This window comes from Sparus aurata, chromosome 18 (assembly GCF_900880675.1).
Source record: "Sparus aurata chromosome 18, fSpaAur1.1, whole genome shotgun sequence".
Taxonomy (NCBI): Eukaryota; Metazoa; Chordata; class Actinopteri; order Spariformes; family Sparidae; genus Sparus; species Sparus aurata.
The window spans coordinates 25,175,863-25,196,060 of record NC_044204.1 but is presented as its reverse complement, the minus strand read 5'-3'; the positions used below and the strand labels follow the sequence as shown (position 1 = coordinate 25,196,060).

The following is a 20,198-nucleotide window of genomic DNA, read 5'->3' as shown; positions in this document are numbered from 1 at the left end:
AATACAATCACGATCGAAAACCTTGCTGTGAAAGAACTTGCAAGATTGGTGATCCAATAAGGGAATTTATGACCACTCCAGGACCATGGAGAGTGACACAAACAAGCAGTACTAACAGCAGTGCTCCTGAATTTCACCCTAAATAAACTAAATGACACAAGAAAAACATCAAGGAAATGAGGAGGAAAGTTTTAAAGTTTTAATAAGTCACTCACCAAAGTTGACATTTGAGAACAGGTGCCTGTCATTTGCTTTTCCACTTGCGGCGCATCAGTCCCAGCTCCTTCCACACTCACTAAACTTTGACTCATCGGCTGCATATATTTAATGTCACTCCTTCTGGAGTCAGTCGTCCTGCACACCTCGTAGTTGTACACGTGTGGGAGAGTCCCTGTCCCCAAAGTGTCTGAGTAACGTGGAGGATAATATGGAATCACAGGGAGACTGGAGTGATACAGGACGCGAGACTGTCTCCATCTGTAGATTTTCACTGATATAATAACCACTAAACACGTGATGAACAGGAAGGACACTACAGCCAAAGCCAGCACTAAGTAAAAAGTCAGGTTGTCATTGTACTCCTTGTCGTGAGGAAAGTCAGTGAACTCCGACAGCACTTCCGGGAAGCTGTCCGCCACCGCCACGTTAACAATGACTGTAGCTGAACGAGAGGGCTGCCCGTTGTCCTCCACTATAACAGTCAGTCTCTGTTTCACAGCATCTTTATCAGTCACCTGGCGGATAGTTCGGATTTCTCCATTCTGTAAGCCCACTTCAAACAGCGCCCTGTCTGTGGCTTTCTGCAGTTTATAGGAGAGCCAGGCATTCTGTCCAGAGTCCACATCAACAGCCACCACTTTAGTCACCAGATAGCCCACATCTGCTGAACGAGGCACCATTTCGGCCACCAGAGAGCCACCAGTCTGGACCGGGTACAAAACCTGAGGAGGGTTGTCGTTCTGGTCCTGGATCATTATTTTCACACTCACATTACTGCTGAGTGGAGGAGAGCCTCCATCCTGCGCTTTGACAACGAGCTGCAGCTGTTTGATTTGTTCATAATCAAATGAACGCACCGCATGTAAAACCCCAGTTTCAGAGTTTATCGACACATAATTAGACACTGGATTACCGCTGATCTGCGTGTCCTCCAGGAAATATGAGATTCTCGCGTTTTGATTCCAGTCAGAGTCTCGCGCGCTAACAGAGGTGATGGACATTCCAGGTGAATTATTCTCTGTGACGTGAGCAGAATATGCGTTTCTGTCGAACGATGGAACGTTATCGTTGACGTCAGAGACTCTAAGATGCAATGTGACGGAGCTAGAAAGAGGAGGAGAGCCTGAGTCTGTTGCAGTGATTGTAATCTCGTATTCAGAAGTCGTCTCTCTATCAAAATGTTCATCCGCCACTAAATTATAGTAGTTCGTTAATGATGACTGGATTTTAAATGGAAGCGTTTTGTCTATTGTACATTTTATCTGTCCGTTTTTCTCTGAATCAGCGTCTTTGACATTGATTACAGCTATTGTCGTGCCGAGAGCGGCATCCTCCGATACAGTATTAGAAAATGACATGATATTAATCACTGGAGCATTGTCATTGACGTCACTAACATCAATTACAACTTTACTGGTCCCAATCAAACCTCCTCGATCCCTTGCCTCTAACCTAAGCTCGTATTTTTTCTCTTTTTCAAAGTCTATAAGTCCAGCTACTGATATGACACCTGTGTTTTCATCGATACTAAACATATCCACTGTGTTGCCTCTTATTTTTGAGAAACTGAATATTATTTCCCCGTTACTGCCTATGTCTAAATCAGTTGCGTTAACTGTCGTAATGTAAGTTCCTTTCGGAGCATTTTCAACGACGGTGGCCCGATAAACTGACTGGTTAAATACAGGGGCATTATCGTTTACATCTAGAACAAACACATTTATATCCACCGTACCTGATCTCTGTGGGTTTCCACCGTCGACAGCTATTAATTTCAGAAGGACACGGGGGTGTTCCTCTCTGTCTAATGGCTTCTGAAGCACCAACTCAGCGTATTTACTGCCGTCTGGATTCGCATGTTGTTTCAGAACGAAATAATTATTCGGAGACAGAATGTAATTCTGTAATGCGTTCAGTCCAACGTCAGGATCAACTGCGCTTTCGACGGGAAATTTGGCTCCGATCGTCGCAGATTCGCTCATTTCAAACTGTATGTCTTTATTTGGAAAGAAAGGGGTGTTGTCGTTTATGTCTAAAATTTCGACAGTGACTCGATGAAGCTCGATTGGGTTTTCTAAAATGATTTCGAAGCTGAGGCTGCACGGCGTCACTTCTCCGCACAGCTGCTCTCGGTCTATTCTCTCATTGACGACCAGAATCCCTTTGTCTGTCTTCAGCTCGGTGTACTGGTTGTTCTCCCCACTAACGATGCGGGCCCGGCCAGAGCGGAGCCTCCTCAGATCCAGACCGAGGTCTTGTGCCACATTGCCAATAACGGAGCCTTTTTTCATCTCCTCCGGAATAGAATAACGAATCTGTCCCGCCACTCTATCGCCAAGACATGACAGCAAAATGAGAAATCCCACTTGACAACGTAATATAGAAGGGAATCGCCATCTTACACTTCTGGCGTAGGACTGGCCTCGAGCTGCCATGGCAGAAAAAATAGCTCTTGGATGAAAGATGCGTCCTCACTCTAAGAAAACAAATATGAGCTCTTAGTCCTGCTCGAATATATTGCACTGCTTGTAGATAACAACGTGTTCCTGGTATATTCCAAAGACAAACGTGTAAAGAATCGCCTCTTCGCTCCCTCTTCTCACACGAAGGACAGTATCTCTGCTGTAATGCTAAACTGTGGTGGTGAGGGAGGAGGAAAAGGCTGGGTGTTACTGATGAAATTGTTTTGCTGACCAACAGCGTCCCTTAGAGTCCAAAACTTGAACTCATTACACTGAGACTCAGAGACTCAGCAGGTATCGGCTGTTTGCAGGTAGTTCTCAATTATTTACAAATACTATATTGGCGAAGTGTTTTATGTTGAAATTTAGGATTTAGTTGGACCATAAACGCAATACACAAACTGCAGTAAAAACCCATTTCATCTTTTACTGTTTGGAAGAACAGATTACTTCAAAAGGGATCAAGTTGGCTGTAATGAGAAAGAATAGGAGTGTCGCTGTCTGTGGTACTGAAAGAGGAGGCAGCATTATGAGCGCTGCGAAAACACAGAAGGAGCGGAGGAAAAGTTGTGGAAAATCAGAAGAAAAAATAATTGTATTGAATCAAACGCAGCATCACAACTACATAAACTGTGTGCTGCAAGCACTGACAAGTCAGTAGTCAATTTATATGGAAGACAAAAGTAGAAATAAGTAAACAAATTGAAATACCTACTTTCTGCGGAGTAGACATAATATGGATTTTAATCTTAGTCAAGTCAAGGATTTCATCCCAGCTGTCTCTTAATGTAATTTAAATTCAAACAGCTGTCGCTGGAGTCAACAAATACAGCAAACACTCAACAAGGAGGGAATGGTGGAAGTAGAAGGTGCATAAAGCCAGGGAGTGTGTGTCAGGTGACAAAATGAACTGACCTCTAGAGGAGAGTCTGGTTCATCCAGGATGCTCTTCTCACTCTGCATCCGCTGCATCGTCCCTGTAGAACTGGGGTCCATTATCAACACGTTCTGACTACCAGCTCCGCCGAACTTACAGTCACTCCTTCTGGAGTCAGTCGTCCTGCACACCTCGTAGTTGTACACGTGTGGGAGAGTCCCTGTCCCCAAAGTGTCTGAGTAACGTGGAGGATAATATGGAATCACAGGGAGACTGGAGTGATACAGTACGCGAGACTGTCTCCATCTGTAGATTTTCACTGATATAATAACCACTAAACACGTGATGAACAGGAAGGACACTACAGCCAAAGCCAGCACTAAGTAAAAAGTCAGGTTGTCATTGTACTCCTTGTCGTGAGGAAAGTCAGTGAAATCCGACAGCACTTCCGGGAAGCTGTCCGCCACCGCCACGTTAACAATGACTGTAGCTGAACGAGAGGGCTGCCCGTTGTCCTCCACTATAACAATCAGTCTCTGTTTCACAGCATCTTTATCAGTCACCTGGCGGATAGTTCGGATTTCTCCATTCTGTAAGCCCACTTCAAACAGCGCCCTGTCTGTGGCTTTCTGCAGTTTATAGGAGAGCCAGGCATTCTGTCCAGAGTCCACATCAACAGCCACCACTTTAGTCACCAGATAGCCCACATCTGCTGAACGAGGCACCATTTCAGCCACCAGAGAGCCTCCAGTCTGGACCGGATACAGAACCTGAGGTGGGTTGTCGTTCTGGTCCTGGATCATTATTTTCACACTCACATTACTGCTGAGTGGAGGTGAGCCTCCATCCTGCGCTTTGACAACGAAAACCAGCTGTTTGATCTGCTCATAATCAAATGAACGCACTGCGTGTATCACTCCGCTTTCTGCATTAACTGACACACAGCGAGACACTGGAGATCCGTCAAGATCAGAATCCACCAGAATATAAGATATTCGGGCGTTTTGGTTTTCATCGGGATCTTTAGCCCTAACAGTGACAAGAGAAACACCTGGAGAGTTGTTCTCTGTGATGAACGCATTGTAAACACTTTGTGGAAACACTGGAGCATTATCGTTCACATCAGAGACCTTTAAATGAAACGTTTTCTTTGTGGAGAGAGGAGGCATTCCTGCATCTGTTGCAACTACAGTGATGTTATATTCTGAAACACTTTCACGATCTAATACAGTGTCTGTTACCAAAGTGTAGTAATTCCTTAAACTAGATTTGACCTTGAAAGGTGCATTTTGCTCTATTCTACATGATACCTGTCCATTTTCACCTGAATCGAGATCTTTTATATTGATAATGCCAATAGTTGTACCAGGAGGAGAGTCCTCTGACACAGGACTCGTGAACGACATGACGTTAAGAATAGGGGCGTTGTCATTTACATCAATCACCTCAATTATTACTTTACTTGAGTCCGTTAAACCCCCCTGATCTTTTGCATCAATTCTAAGCTCATATTTTTTGTCTTTCTCAAAATCTATTGGACCCGAAGCAAATAATGCACCGGAGACTTGATCTATGGACAACAAATCAGCGATATTGCTCCTCACGTTTGATATTGAATATGTGATGTAACCATTCGATCCGCTATCTGCGTCTGTAGCATTAACAGTGACGATATTCGTGCCCCTTGAAGCATTTTCAATCACCGTGGCTTTATACACTGATTGGTTGAAAACAGGAGCATTGTCATTTACATCTAAAACCGTTATGTCTATACTTACGGTGCCAGATCTCTGTGGGTTCCCACCGTCTACTGCTATAAGCTTTAAAGAGAGATGAGGAGCCTCCTCTCTATCTAACTGCTTCTGCAGCACCATCTCTGCATATTTACTACCGTCAGGATTTACATGCTGCTTCAAAACGAAATTGTCGTTTGAGGTTAAAACATAATTCTGCAGCCCATTGACGCCGACATCGGGATCCTCCGCACTGTCCAGCACAAATCGCGCCCCGAGGTTAGCTGACTCGCTTATGTCTAACATAATGTCTGCTTTCTTGAACACAGGAGGATGATCATTCACATCTAACACTTCAATCGTTATGTGATGGAGCTCCATGGGATTTTCTAAAATGATTTCAAAGCTGAAGCTGCACGGTGTCACGTCTCCACAGAGCTGCTCCCGGTCAATTCTCTCATTCACGACGAGAATCCCTTTGTCTGTCTTCAGCTCGGTGTACTGGATGTTTTCTCCAGTCACGATACGGGCCCGACCAGAACGGAGCCTTCTCAGATCTAAACCGAGGTCCTGTGCTACATTCCCGATCAGGGAGCCTTTCTTCATTTCCTCCGGGATAGAGTAGCGGATCTGTCCAGCAACAGTATTAAACACGAAGAACAACAACAGAATCATTATCCGCTGTAGTCCGACATAAAAACGCCATTGGCAGAGTGGTTGTTGATACGCCATGTCAGAGACGGAATTTTCCGAGGAAAAAACATCCACAATTGTCCGACTTGAAGTCATTAACATCCACTCCTCGAGATGTGATTTGTTCAAATTTCAAAAAATGAAAAGATTAGTGCCAGACTGCTAAAAAAAACAAACACTTTCTTTTCCGACTATGAATAGCTTCCCGATGCTGCCTGAACGGCTGCTTCAATACGATCTCACAAAGAACGCCCCTGAATGCACCACAGAGATGATGGGTACACATTGTATCCTTGTTCAACAGCGTCGCTCAGAGTCCGAAACGTGAACACCAAATGGGATGTAAAATATACAATGAAGGGTCTATCACAAGCAACGAAGATAAATACTGCTAGTTATAATGGCAGCCCTACTGAACTAAGATTAAAATGTAGAGTATTAATTATATAGGGTAAATTCGCTTTGTGGTTGTTGAGAAACGTTCCCAGCATGCGATAACTACAGCACTGGCAAAAGATAAAACAACAACAACAACAACAACAGTAAAAAGGACGGTGGTTATTATTATTATTATTACATTATTATTGTTATTATTATTATTATTATTATTATTATTATTATTATTATTATCATTATGATGATTATTATAATTATTATTAGTAGTAGTAGTAGTAGTAGTAGTATTGTTTTATCATTAATATTATATTCGGCATCAGTACAATTTACAAATGGTGGCAATTTTGAAATGTGGAAGGTGCAAAATGATCAGGACAGAACATAATCTCAGATAAGGGGAGCTGTCCGCAATGTGGTGCTGAAAGAACCGCGGCAGTTTTCAGTTGAACTGCTAAAAAATACCTATTGCGATGTCATTTCAATTCACAAGAACAGAGCTGACACAAGTGAATAATTTACGTATTGCACCTCACCTCTAGAGGAGAGTCTGGTTCGTCCAGGATGCTCTTCTCGCTGTGCATCCGCTGCATCGTCCCTGTAGAACTGGGGTCCATTATCAACACGTTCTGACTACCAGCTCCGCCGAACTTACAGTCACTCCTTCTGGAGTCAGTCGTCCTGCACACCTCGTAGTTGTACACGTGTGGGAGAGTCCCTGTCCCCAAAGTGTCTGAGTAACGTGGAGGATAATATGGAATCACAGGGAGACTGGAGTGATACAGGACGCGAGACTGTCTCCATCTGTAGATTTTCACTGATATAATAACCACTAAACACGTGATGAACAGGAAGGACACTACAGCCAAAGCCAGCACTAAGTAAAAAGTCAGGTTGTCATTGTACTCCTTGTCGTGAGGAAGGTCAGTGAACTCCGACAGCACTTCCGGGAAGCTGTCCGCCACCGCCACGTTAACAATGACTGTAGCTGAACGAGAGGGCTGCCCGTTGTCCTCCACTATAACAGTCAGTCTCTGTTTCACAGCATCTTTATCAGTCACCTGGCGGATAGTTCGGATTTCTCCATTCTGTAAGCCCACTTCAAACAGCGCCCTGTCTGTGGCTTTCTGCAGTTTATAGGAGAGCCAGGCATTCTGTCCAGAGTCCACATCAACAGCCACCACTTTAGTCACCAGATAGCCCACATCTGCTGAACGAGGCACCATTTCAGCCACCAGAGAGCCGCCGGTCTGGACCGGGTACAGAACCTGAGGAGGGTTGTCGTTCTGGTCCTGGATCATTATTTTCACACTCACATTACTGCTGAGTGGAGGAGAGCCTCCATCCTGCGCTTTAACGACGAGCTGCAGCTGTTTGATTTGTTCATAATCAAATGAACGAACCGCGCTGAGAACTCCAGTTTCAGAGTTTAAGGACACATAATTAGAAACTGGACTACCGCTGACTTGTGTGTCTTCTAAAAGATACGAGATTCTCGCGTTTTGATTCCAATCAGAGTCTCGCGCGTTGACAGCAAATATGGAAATTCCAGGGGAATTATTCTCTGTGACGTAAGCAGAGTAGCTGTTTTTATTGAATGATGGTGCGTTGTCATTTACATCAGAAATCTTAAGGTGTAGCTTTGTTGAACAGGAAAGAGGAGGAGACCCGAAATCAGTGGCTGTTATCGTTATGTTATATTCTGAGACAGATTCTCGATCAAAATGTTGATCTGAGATCAAATTATAATAGTTTGTCAGTGAGGACTCTATCTTAAAGGGAAGTTTTCCATCTATCGAACATTCAATTTGTCCATTTCTCTCAGAATCTGCGTCTTTTATGTTTAAAATTGCGATCGTTGTACCAGGAGGCGCATCCTCAGACAAGGGACTGGAAAATGACATAATATTTATAACTGGGGCGTTGTCGTTAATATCAAAAACATCAAATATCACTTTACTCGTCCCAGTTAGGCCGCCGTGGTCCTTCGCCTCGACCCTGACTTCATATTTTCTGTTTTTTTCATAGTCTATCTGACCGGACACAGAAATTGTGCCGGTGTTTTCATCAATACTGAATATATCTGCTGCACTGCCTTTCATTTTAGACAAGCTGTAAGTAATGAGTCTATTTGAACCGCTGTCAGCGTCTGTAGCATTTACTGTGATGATACTAGTGCCTTTAACTGTGTTTTCTATCACAGATGCTTTATACACTGATTGATTAAAGACTGGTGAATTGTCGTTTGCATCTAGCACAGTGACATCTATATTTACTGTACCAGATCTCTGTGGTGTTCCTCCGTCAACTGCGATCAGTTTCAAAGACAAATGTGGGTGTCGCTCTCTGTCTAAAGGTTTCTGCAGAACCATTTCAACATATTTGCTGCCATCTGGATTTGCATGTTGCTTCAATATGAAATTGTCGTTTGGTGACAACACATAATCTTGTAATGCGTTTTGCCCCACATCTAGATCCTCCGCACTCTGCAGAGGAAACTGTCCTCCAACTACAGCTGATTCGCTTATTTCCAGGCTGATAGGTTTATCTTTATTTGGGAAGACAGGAGCGTGATCATTTATGTCTAAAACCTCGACAGTTATTCTGTGCAGTTCCATCGGGTTTTCTAAAATCACCTCAAAGCTGAAGCTACATGGCGTTACGTCTCCGCAGAGCTGCTCTCGGTCAATTCTCTCATTCACGACGAGAATCCCTTTGTCTGTCTTCAGCTCGGTGTACTGGATGTTTTCTCCGGTCACGATAAGGGCCCGCCCAGAACGGAGCCTTCTCAGATCTAAACCAAGATCTTGCGCTACGTTACCAATAACAGATCCTTTCTTCATCTCCTCGGGGATAGAATAACGAATCTGTCCACCTACCATGTTAACCACATGAAGCAGCAACACGAGCAGTCCTATTTGCCGTCGAAATCCATAAAATAATTTCCATCTTGCGGATATGTAGGTGAAACGTCCTCGATCTGCCATCATGGCGAAAAAGAATAGAAAAGGTTGACTTATATCCCCTTGGTATGACAATAAAGATCCCTCTAATATGTCCGTATCCTGGTAGTTTCTCAATACGTCATCGACGTTAACATGTAAGTCTGAGAGACCATGTTCTCTCTTTAGTGCCTCAAACCTCGATTAAACACAGAGAGCCTTCTTTACTGTGCAGTCAGTCAGGGGATGGACTGAATGACGACACAACACAGAAATTATTTCATTGACCTACAGCGTCCCTCAGAGTATAAAGAGTGAACACCAGGCTGAGAACACAGAACTAAGACTCTAAATGAGACTCATAAAATTATCATGTATGATATTGTGATTCTTATGTTGTAGAAATAACAATATCCGTAAATTAGAGCAAATATCAATTCAACACATGTCATTAAAACTAATGGAAACAATGAAACATGCGCATTATTAGAGGTAAAAGAGAAAAGACAGTGAAGTCTTAATTTTCAACAACGTTCACAAATCAGCTGGTCCACCTAAATACATGAAACTTCCGCTCTCAAATAAAGTAAAACATCCATATGAGCTAAAAGATAGTGATTGTAGTAACAACAAAGGTTTTGATCATGAAACCAAAGTTATGCATCCCTTCAACAATGCAATGTCATACAAGCTGTTAAGCCACAGAAAAAACTAATATTGAAATTGAATTGGAAAAGTCAGTGAAGTACCATTCATGTTGGAAAAACATCTGTGTGACATTGTCTGTTCAATGGTTAAATGTGTTGTCAATATAATGATTATGTTGGGTGGTAACTTTTATACACTGCAGCTGCAGAATTCTTTTCATGTGTTGCAAACTGAGTGACACGCTGTCCAAGGTGCTGAAATTGACAATTTAGAGTTAAACTGCTTTCAGTCAACCGATCGACAAAACACAGAGACCATGGGTCAATTTAAATTGTTTAACTAACCTCTAGAGGAGAGTCTGGTTCATCCAGAATGCTCTTCTCACTCTGCATCCGCTGCATCGTCCCTGTAGAACTGGGGTCCATTATCAACACGTTCTGACTACCAGCTCCGCCGAACTTACAGTCACTCCTTCTGGAGTCAGTCGTCCTGCACACCTCGTAGTTGTACACGTGTGGGAGAGTCCCTGTCCCCAAAGTGTCTGAGTAACGTGGAGGATAATATGGAATCACAGGGAGACTGGAGTGATACAGGACGCGAGACTGTCTCCATCTGTAGATTTTCACCGATATAATAACCACTAAACACGTGATGAACAGGAAGGACACTACAGCCAAAGCCAGCACTAAGTAAAAAGTCAGGTTGTCATTGTACTCCTTGTCGTGAGGAAAGTCGGTGAACTCCGACAGCACTTCAGGGAAGCTGTCCGCCACCGCCACGTTAACAATGACTGTAGCTGAACGAGAGGGTTGCCCGTTGTCCTCCACTATAACAGTCAGTCTCTGTTTCACAGCATCTTTATCAGTCACCTGGCGGATAGTTCGGATTTCTCCATTCTGTAAGCCCACTTCAAACAGCGCCCTGTCTGTGGCTTTCTGCAGTTTATAAGAGAGCCAGGCATTCTGTCCAGAGTCCACATCAACAGCCACCACTTTAGTCACCAGATAGCCCACATCTGCTGAACGAGGCACCATTTCAGCCACCAGAGAGCCGCCAGTCTGGACCGGGTACAGAACTTGAGGAGGGTTGTCGTTCTGGTCCTGGATCATTATTTTCACACTCACATTACTGCTGAGTGGAGGAGAGCCTCCATCCTGCGCTTTAATGACGAGCTGCAGCAGTTTAATTTGCTCATAATCAAACGAACGAACCGCGCTGAGAACTCCAGTTTCAGAGTTTAAGGACACATAAGTAGAAACTGGACTACCGCTGACTTGTGTGTCTTCTAGAAGATACGAGATTCTCGCGTTTTGATTCCAATCAGAGTCTCGAGCGCTGACAGCAAACATGGAAATTCCAGGGGAATTATTCTCTGTGACGTAAGCAGAGTAGCTGTTTTTATTGAATAACGGTGCGTTGTCATTTACATCAGAAATCTTAAGGTGTAGCTTTGTTGAACCGGAAAGAGGAGGAGACCCGAAATCAGTGGCTGTTATCGTTATGTTATATTCTGAGACAGATTCTCGATCGAAATGTTGATCTGAGATCAAATTGTAATAGTTTGTTAGAGAGGATTCAATTTTAAAGGGAAGTTTTCCATCTATTGAACATTTAATTTCCCCGTTGTTCTCAGAATCTGCGTCTTTTATATTGAAAACAGCAACAGTTGTACCGGGAGGCGCATCCTCAGACAAGGGACTGGAAAATGACATAATATTTATAACTGGAGCGTTGTCGTTGATATCAACAACATCAATCATAACTTTACTGGTCCCGATTAGGCCACCGTGATCTTTGGCCTCCACCCTGACTTCATATTTTCTGTTTTTTTCATAGTCTATCTGACCGGACACAGAAATTGTGCCGGTGTTTCCATCAATACTGAATATATCTGCTGCACTGCCTTTCATTTTAGACAAGCTGTAAGTAATGAGTCTATTTGAACCGCTGTCAGCGTCTGTAGCATTTACTGTGATAATACTAGTGCCTTTAATTGTGTTTTCCATTACAGATGCTTTATACACTGATTGAATAAAAACCGGAACATTGTCATTGGCATCTAACACAGTGACATCTATAGTTACTGTACCAGATCTCTGTGGTGTTCCTCCGTCAACTGCGATTAATTTCAAAGACAAACTTGCACGTTTTTCTCGATCTAAAGGTTTCTCCAGCACAATTTCACAATGTTTACTCCCATCTGGATTTGCGTGTTGCTTCAATATGAAATTGTCGTTTGGGGATAAAATATAATCTTGCAAAGCGTTTTGCCCAACATCTAGATCCTCCGCACTCTGCAGAGGAAACTGCACTCCGACTGCGGCTGATTCACTTATTTCAAAAGTGATAGGTTTATCTTTATTTGGGAAGACAGGAGCGTGATCATTTATGTCTAAAACCTCGACAGTTATTCTGTGCAGTTCGATTGGATTTTCCAAAATCACCTCAAAGCTGAAGCTACATGGCGTTACGTCTCCGCAGAGCTGCTCTCGGTCTATTCTCTCATTCACGACGAGAATCCCTTTGTCTGTCTTCAGCTCGGTGTACTGGATGTTTTCTCCGGTCACGATACGGGCCCGCCCAGAACGGAGCCTTCTCAGATCAAAACCAAGATCTTGCGCTACATTACCAATAACAGATCCTTTCTTCATCTCCTCGGGGATAGAATAACGAATCTGTCCATCTACCATGTTAACCACATGGAGCAGCAACATGAGCAGTCCTATTTGCCGTCGAAATCCATAAAACAATCGCCATCTTGCGGATATGTAGGTGAAACATCCACGATCTGCCATCATGGCAACAAAGAATAAAAAAGGTTGACTTATATCGCCTTGATATGACGATAAAGAATCCTCTGATATGTCCGTATCCTGGTAATACTCAAGACGTCATCAACGTTTACATGTAAGTCTGAGAGACCATGTTCTCTCTTCAGTGCCTCAAACCTCGATTAAACACAGAGAGCCTTCTTTACTGTGCAGTCAGTCAGGGGATGGACTGAATGACGACACAACACAGAAATTATTTCATTGACCAACAGCGTCGCTCAGAGTCTAAAGAGTGAACACCAGACTGAGACCACAGAACCAGCACTCTAAATGAGACTCATGAAATGATCATGTTTCTAATTTTTATTTTTATTTTATAGAAAATCACGTTATTTGTAAATTAAAGCAAGTATCAATTCAACACATGTTATTATAACGAATGCATTGAAAAAGGAAACAATGAAACATGTGCGTTATTAGAGGCAGAAGAGAAAAGACCGTGACGTCATAATTTTCAACGATGCTGCTACAACTCAGCTGGTCCGCCTGGATACATGAAACTCCTGTTCTCTAAGTAAAAAACACATATGAGCTAAAATATAGTTATTACAATGATACAATTAAAAAAAGGTTTTGATAATTAAACTAAAATGATGCGTCCCTACAACGATACATTTCCGTACATGGTTTTATGCTAAAGAAAACATAAAATGGCAATGAGAAAGTCGTTAATGTACTGTTTATGTCGGGGAATAAAACAACACATCTGTGAGAGGATTTCTGCTCAAGGGTAGAATATGTTGCCAATAGGAAGAGTAGGCTGTAGGGTGACTTTTATACACTGCAGGGAAAAAATTCATATCATTCGATGCAAACTGACTGAAACGCTGTCCAAGGTGCTGAAAGTGACAGTACCGAATGACAAAACACAGAGACCACAGGTGAATTTAAATTGTTTAACTGACCTCTAGAGGAGAGTCTGGTTCATCCAGGATGCTCTTCTCACTCTGCATCCGCTGCATCGTCCCTGTAGAACTGGGGTCCATTATCAACACGTTCTGACTACCAGCTCCGCCGAACTTACAGTCACTCCTTCTGGAGTCAGTCGTCCTGCACACCTCGTAGTTGTACACGTGTGGGAGAGTCCCTGTCCCCAAAGTGTCTGAGTAACGTGGAGGATAATATGGAATCACAGGGAGACTGGAGTGATACAGGACGCGAGACTGTCTCCATCTGTAGATTTTCACTGATATAATAACCACTAAACACGTGATGAACAGGAAGGACACTACAGCCAAAGCCAGCACTAAGTAAAAAGTCAGGTTGTCATTGTACTCCTTGTCGTGAGGAAAGTCAGTGAACTCCGACAGCACTTCCGGGAAGCTGTCCGCCACCGCCACGTTAACAATGACTGTAGCTGAACGAGAGGGCTGCCCGTTGTCCTCCACTATAACAGTCAGTCTCTGTTTCACAGCATCTTTATCAGTCACCTGGCGGATAGTTCGGATTTCTCCATTCTGTAAGCCCACTTCAAACAGCGCCCTGTCTGTGGCTTTCTGCAGTTTATAGGAGAGCCAGGCATTCTGTCCAGAGTCCACATCAACAGCCACCACTTTAGTCACCAGATAGCCCACATCTGCTGAACGAGGCACCATTTCGGCCACCAGAGAGCCGCCGGTCTGGACCGGGTACAGAACCTGAGGAGGGTTGTCGTTCTGGTCCTCGATCATTATTTTCACACTCACATTACTGCTGAGTGGAGGAGAGCCTCCATCCTGCGCTTTGACACTGAACACCAGCTGTTTGATCTGCTCATAATCAAATGAACGCACTGCGTGTATCACTCCGCTTTCTGCATTTATAGAAACATATTCAGAAACTGGAGACGCACCGATATTAGCATCTTCCAGAATATAAGATATTCGAGCGTTTTGGTTCTCATCAGGATCTTTAGCTCTCAGCGTGAGAACAGAAACACCTGGAGAGTTGTTTTCTGTGATGAACGCATTGTAAACACTTTGTGGAAACACTGGAGCATTATCGTTCACATCAGAGACCTTTAAATGAAACGTTTTCTTTGTGGAGAGAGGAGGCATTCCTGCATCTGTTGCAACTACAGTGATGTTATATTCTGAAACACTTTCACGATCTAATACAGTGTCTGTTACCAAAGTGTAATAATTCCTTAAATTAGATTTAATCTTGAAAGGTGCATTTTGTTCGATTCTACAGTTAACTTGTCCGTTTTCACCTGAATCAAGATCTTTTACATTTATAATGCCAATAGTTGTTCCAGAAGAGGAATCTTCTGACACAGGACTGGTGAATGACATGACGCTAAGAGTTGGGGCGTTGTCATTTACATCAATTACTTCAATTACTACTTTACTTGAATCAGATAAACCTCCCTGATCTTTTGCATCAATTCTAAGCTCATATTTTTTATCTTTTTCGTAATCAACAGATCCTGTTATTGAAATGACGCCTGTTTTTTCATCAATCGTAAACAAATCCCTGAGACCACTATTGAGATCTGAGAAATAATACGTCACTACACTGTTTGAGCCAGAATCTGCGTCAGTAGCATTAACAGTGATGACGTAGGTGTCACTGGGAGAGTTCTCCATCACTGTAGCTTTGTACACAGATTGATTGAATACAGGCGCATTATCATTATTATCAAGAACAGTGATATCTATATTTACTGTACCAGATCTCTGCGGAGTTCCACCGTCGACAGCTATTAGCTTCAGAGACACATAAGGATTTGACTCTCTGTCTAATGGCTTCTGTAACACCATCTCTGCATATTTCTTTCCATCTGCATTAGAATTTTGCTTCAAAACAAAATTGACATTTTCGGATAAAAAATACTCTCTGAGTCCATTCACACCTACATCTGGGTCTTCTGCACTGGTTAACGAAAAACGAGCACCTGCATTAGCTGATTCGCTGATATCAAAGTGGATTTTGTCTCGTTTGAACGAGGGTGAATGGTCATTTATATCAGTTATTTCAACTGTGATTTGATGAAGCTCCATGGGGTTTTCTAAAATCACCTCGAAGCTGAAACTACACGGTGTCACGTCCCCGCAAAGCTGCTCCCGGTCTATTCTCTCTTTGACGACGAGAATCCCTTTGTCTGTCTTCAGCTCGGTGTACTGGATGCTCTCTCCGGTCACGATACGGGCCCGACCAGAACGAAGCCTTCTTAGATCCAAACCAAGGTCCTGTGCTACATTACCGATCAGGGAGCCTTTCTTCATTTCCTCCGGGATAGAGTAGCGGATATGTCCGCTCACCATCGAGGTGATATAAAAAAGGAAGAACAGAAGATGCCAATTCTCTCCGCACCCAAAGCGCCATTTTACGCACCGGGTGCAGGCTGATATTCCACGAGCCATAGGAAAAGAAAGGAACGAAAATATGTCCAACAATGATCCAAGCACGACACTTAGTTTGAAATAACTCTCAACAAAGAAGAATGGTAATCTATTTTCATTCAAAGGTATATATGTGAATAGATACATAAACTGAAGAGAGTATGTCTTCGTCGCATATCAGCCCACATAATGCACCCTGTCTCCTTTTCTCTCATTGGCCACTGTGCTAAGGGAGGAGACAGTGTGGCAATGTTTTACAGATTCTGTTGGATTGATCAACAGCGTCCCTTAGAGTGCAAAATCTGTAACACCATGTAACATGGAGTGAAATATGGAGATGTTAAGTGGTTGATAGTATTTGATTGGTGGAAAAACTAAATATTTCAATACAGTGTTGCGTAAAATACAATATTAAAAAAGGAAATGATCTCACCCTGACTTTAGGTATAGTATTGTTTTTTTTTTATGTAAATAGCCCTGAACACATACAAATATGCGAAGAAACAATACACTGCAATATATCCGACGCGTTAACAGAGTAAAAAAAGCAGAAAAATGGGACACAACGCACACAATTTGGGCAAACGTAGTTGATGGTGAAATAGAGCATCAAATGGAGCATATTTGATTGCCAGTAAAAAAAAAAATCTCAGTCACAAGAAAGCCATCTATTTAAATAATCACGTCTGAATGCATACAGAGAGCATCTGGAAATTACGCACGCTGCAGAAGCGCAATTAGACACCAATAAGCTATAAGTATTTGCTTACACAAATAGGAACCATTTCACACTGATGTTTGTGTTAACAAAAGGATGTCACTGTCAAAGAGTGAAGTCCAAGATATTCTTTTAGATTCTGAATGTGTATAGAGAAGCAATATTCCTGTCAACTGAGACTGAGTGAGATGCTGTCCAAGGTGATGAAATTGACTGCGTGGCGAGCAGCGGTTCATCATCAGAGCAATCATACGCAAACAGACAAATCATGTCACAGAGATGAGACGAAATTATTTAACTGACCTCTAGAGGAGAGTCTGGTTCGTCCAGGATGCTCTTCTCACTCTGCATCCGCTGCATCGTCCCTGTAGAACTGGGGTCCATTATCAACACGTTCTGACTACCAGCTCCGCCGAACTTACAGTCACTCCTTCTGGAGTCAGTCGTCCTGCACACCTCGTAGTTGTACACGTGTGGGAGAGTCCCTGTCCCCAAAGTGTCTGAGTAACGTGGAGGATAATATGGAATCACAGGGAGGCTGGAGTGATACAGGACGCGAGACTGTCTCCATCTGTAGATTTTCACTGATATGATAACCACTGAACACGTGATGAACAGGAAGGACACTACAACCAAAGCCAGCACTAAGTAAAAAGTCAGGTTGTCATTGTACTCCTTGTCGTGAGGAAAGTCAGTGAACTCCGACAGCACTTCCGGGAAGCTGTCCGCCACCGCCACTTTAACAATGACTGTAGCTGAACGAGAGGGCTGCCCGTTGTCCTCCACTATAACAGTCAGTCTCTGTTTCACAGCATCTTTATCAGTCACCTGGCGGATAGTTCGGATTTCTCCATTCTGTAAGCCCACTTCAAACAGCGCCCTGTCTGTGGCTTTCTGCAGTTTATAGCAGAGCCAGTCATTCTGTCCAGAGTCCACATCAACAGCCACCACTTTAGTCACCAGATAGCCCACATCTGCTGAACGAGGCACCATTTCAGCTACCAGAGAGCCGCCGGTCTGGACCGGGTACAGAACCTGAGGAGGGTTGTCGTTCTGGTCCTGGATCATTATTTTCACACTCACGTTACTGCTGAGTGGAGGAGAGCCTCCATCCTGCGCTTTGACGACGAGCTGCAGCTGTTTGATCTGCTCATAATCAAATGAACGCACTGCGTGTATCACTCCAGTTTCAGAATTTATAGAAACATATTCAGAAACTGGAGACGCACCGATATTAGCATCTTCCAGAATATAAGATATTCGGGCGTTTTGGTTCTCATCAGGATCTTTAGCTCTCAGCGTGAGAACAGAAACACCTGGAGAGTTGTTCTCTGTGATGAACGCATTGTAAACACTTTGTGGAAACACTGGAGCATTATCGTTCACATCAGAGACTTTTAAATGAAACGTTTTCTTTGTGGAGAGAGGAGGCATTCCTGCATCTGTTGCAACTACAGTGATGTTATATTCTGAAACACTTTCACGATCTAATACAGTGTCTGTTACCAACGTGTAGTAATTCCTTAAATTAGATTTAATCTTGAAAGGTGCATTTTGTTCGATTCTACAGTTAACTTGTCCGTTTTCGCCTGAATCAAGATCTTTTACATTTATAATGCCAATAGTTGTTCCAGAAGCGGAATCTTCTGACACAGGACTGGTGAACGACATGACGCTAAGAGTTGGCGCGTTGTCATTTACATCAATTACTTCAATTACTACTTTACTTGAATCTGTAAAACCTCCCTGATCTTTTGCCTGAATCCGGAGTTCGTACTTCTTGTCTTTTTCATAATCAACAGATCCTGTTATTGAAATGACGCCAGTTTGTTCATCAATCATAAACAAATCCCTGAGACCACTATTGAGATCTGAGAAATAATACGTCACTACACTATTTGAGCCAAAATCTGCATCAGTAGCATCGACAGTGGTGACGTAAGTGTCTCTGGGAGAGTTCTCCATCACTGTAGCTTTGTAGACAGATTGATTAAATACAGGTGCGTTGTCATTGGCATCAAGAACAGTGATATCTATATTTACTGTACCAGATCTCTGCGGAGTTCCACCGTCGACAGCTATTAGCTTCAGAGACAGATGAGGATTCGTCTCTCTGTCTAATGGCTTCTGTAACACCATCTCTGCATATTTCTTTCCATCTGCATCAGAGTTTTGCTTCAGAATAAAATTGTCATTCTCGGAAAGAAAATATTCTCTGAGTCCATTCACACCTACATCTGGGTCTTCTGCACTCGTCAGTGGAAAACGAGCACCTGCAATAGCGTTTTCACTAATATCAAAAAGGATTTTATCTCTTTTAAACGAGGGTGAATGATCATTTATATCTGTGATTTCAACTGTGATTTGATGAAGCTCCATGGGGTTTTCTAAAATTACTTCGAAGCTGAAACTACACGGTGTCACGTCCCCGCAAAGCTGCTCTCGGTCTATTCTCTCTTTGACGACTAGAATCCCTTTGTCTGTCTTCAGCTCGGTGTACTGGATGCTCTCTCCGGTCACGATATGGGCCCGACCAGAACGAAGTCTTCTCAGATCCAAACCGAGGTCCTGTGCTACATTACCGATAAGAGAGCCTTTCTTCATCTCCTCTGGGATTGAATATCGGATATGTCCGCTGACCAGAGAAGTGACATAAAAAAAGAAGAACAGAAGATGCCAATTCTGTCCGCAGCCAAAGCGCCATTTTACGCACCGGGTGTAGGCCGATATTCGACGAGCCATAGCAAGAGAAAAGCATGAAAATATGTCCAACAATGATCCAAGCACGACACTTATTCTGAAATAACTCTCAACGAACAAGAATGATAATCCCTTCTGGTCAATATACTGTATAAATCTGGATGGAGACTTCAGTAAATGCGAGTCTGTCTTCCTCGCATTTCAGCCCACATAATGCACACTGTCTCCTTTTCTCTCATTGGCCACTGTGCTAAGGGAGGAGACAGTGTGGTAATGTTTTACAGGTTCTGTTGGATTGACCAACAGCGTCACTTAGAGTACAAAGTCTGTAACACCATGCAACATGGTAATATATCTGGAGATATTAAGTATTTGATACAATTCAAATAGAGGAAAATCACTATATTTCAATAGAGTATTCCGCAGAAAAACATCATTACAACATAATTTCACTGTTTTTGTACATTCCTTTTGTCATGTAATCACATCCAAAATATATGCATGTGAATAAACACCAGGGAAGTATACGTCACAAAAATGAACGAGAGAAAAAAAACACGAGACGTTTCTCTCTATGTGTCTGCTACAAGCTGGAAAAAAAAACATAATGAGCTTCGTATAACTAGTTGATGTTAAACAATATGAAATGAAGGGAGCAA

At 42.9% G+C, this 20,198-nt stretch overlaps 6 protein-coding genes across 26 annotated transcripts in view; all 6 read right to left on the bottom strand.

Moving 5' to 3' along the window:
• Positions 1 to 20,198, bottom strand: part of LOC115568600 (protocadherin gamma-C5-like) — a 281,207-nt gene that overhangs the window by 150,416 nt on the left and 110,593 nt on the right. Inside the window, exon 1 of one of the 21 annotated variants that reach the window (XM_030396056.1) lies at positions 216 to 2,867. The exons of the other annotated variants lie outside the window; for them this stretch is intronic. Within the exon in view, the coding sequence (XP_030251916.1) occupies positions 216 to 2,654 (2,439 nt within the window). The 5' untranslated portion in view covers positions 2,655 to 2,867. Of the gene's footprint in view, positions 1 to 215; positions 2,868 to 20,198 lie in introns of those variants that run through there. 21 annotated transcript variants of the gene reach the window in all.
• On the bottom strand, positions 3,486 to 6,247 carry LOC115568602 (protocadherin beta-16-like). The gene has a single exon (XM_030396104.1). The coding sequence runs from the start codon at positions 6,084 to 6,086 to the stop codon at positions 3,501 to 3,503; it is 2,586 nt and encodes an 861-aa protein (XP_030251964.1). The 5' UTR covers positions 6,087 to 6,247; the 3' UTR covers positions 3,486 to 3,500.
• On the bottom strand, positions 6,896 to 9,561 carry LOC115569288 (protocadherin gamma-A3-like). The gene has a single exon (XM_030397316.1). The coding sequence runs from the start codon at positions 9,365 to 9,367 to the stop codon at positions 6,896 to 6,898; it is 2,472 nt and encodes an 823-aa protein (XP_030253176.1). The 5' UTR covers positions 9,368 to 9,561.
• LOC115568610 (protocadherin gamma-A11-like) lies at positions 10,303 to 13,014 on the bottom strand. Its single transcript, XM_030396109.1, has one exon. It carries the CDS (start codon positions 12,763 to 12,765, stop codon positions 10,303 to 10,305), a length of 2,463 nt encoding a protein of 820 aa, XP_030251969.1. The 5' UTR covers positions 12,766 to 13,014.
• LOC115568603 (protocadherin beta-11-like) lies at positions 13,537 to 16,349 on the bottom strand. The gene has a single exon (XM_030396105.1). It carries the CDS (start codon positions 16,266 to 16,268, stop codon positions 13,695 to 13,697), a length of 2,574 nt encoding a protein of 857 aa, XP_030251965.1. The 5' UTR covers positions 16,269 to 16,349; the 3' UTR covers positions 13,537 to 13,694.
• On the bottom strand, positions 17,119 to 19,800 carry LOC115568617 (protocadherin gamma-A10-like). Its single transcript, XM_030396117.1, has one exon. It carries the CDS (start codon positions 19,579 to 19,581, stop codon positions 17,134 to 17,136), a length of 2,448 nt encoding a protein of 815 aa, XP_030251977.1. The 5' UTR covers positions 19,582 to 19,800; the 3' UTR covers positions 17,119 to 17,133.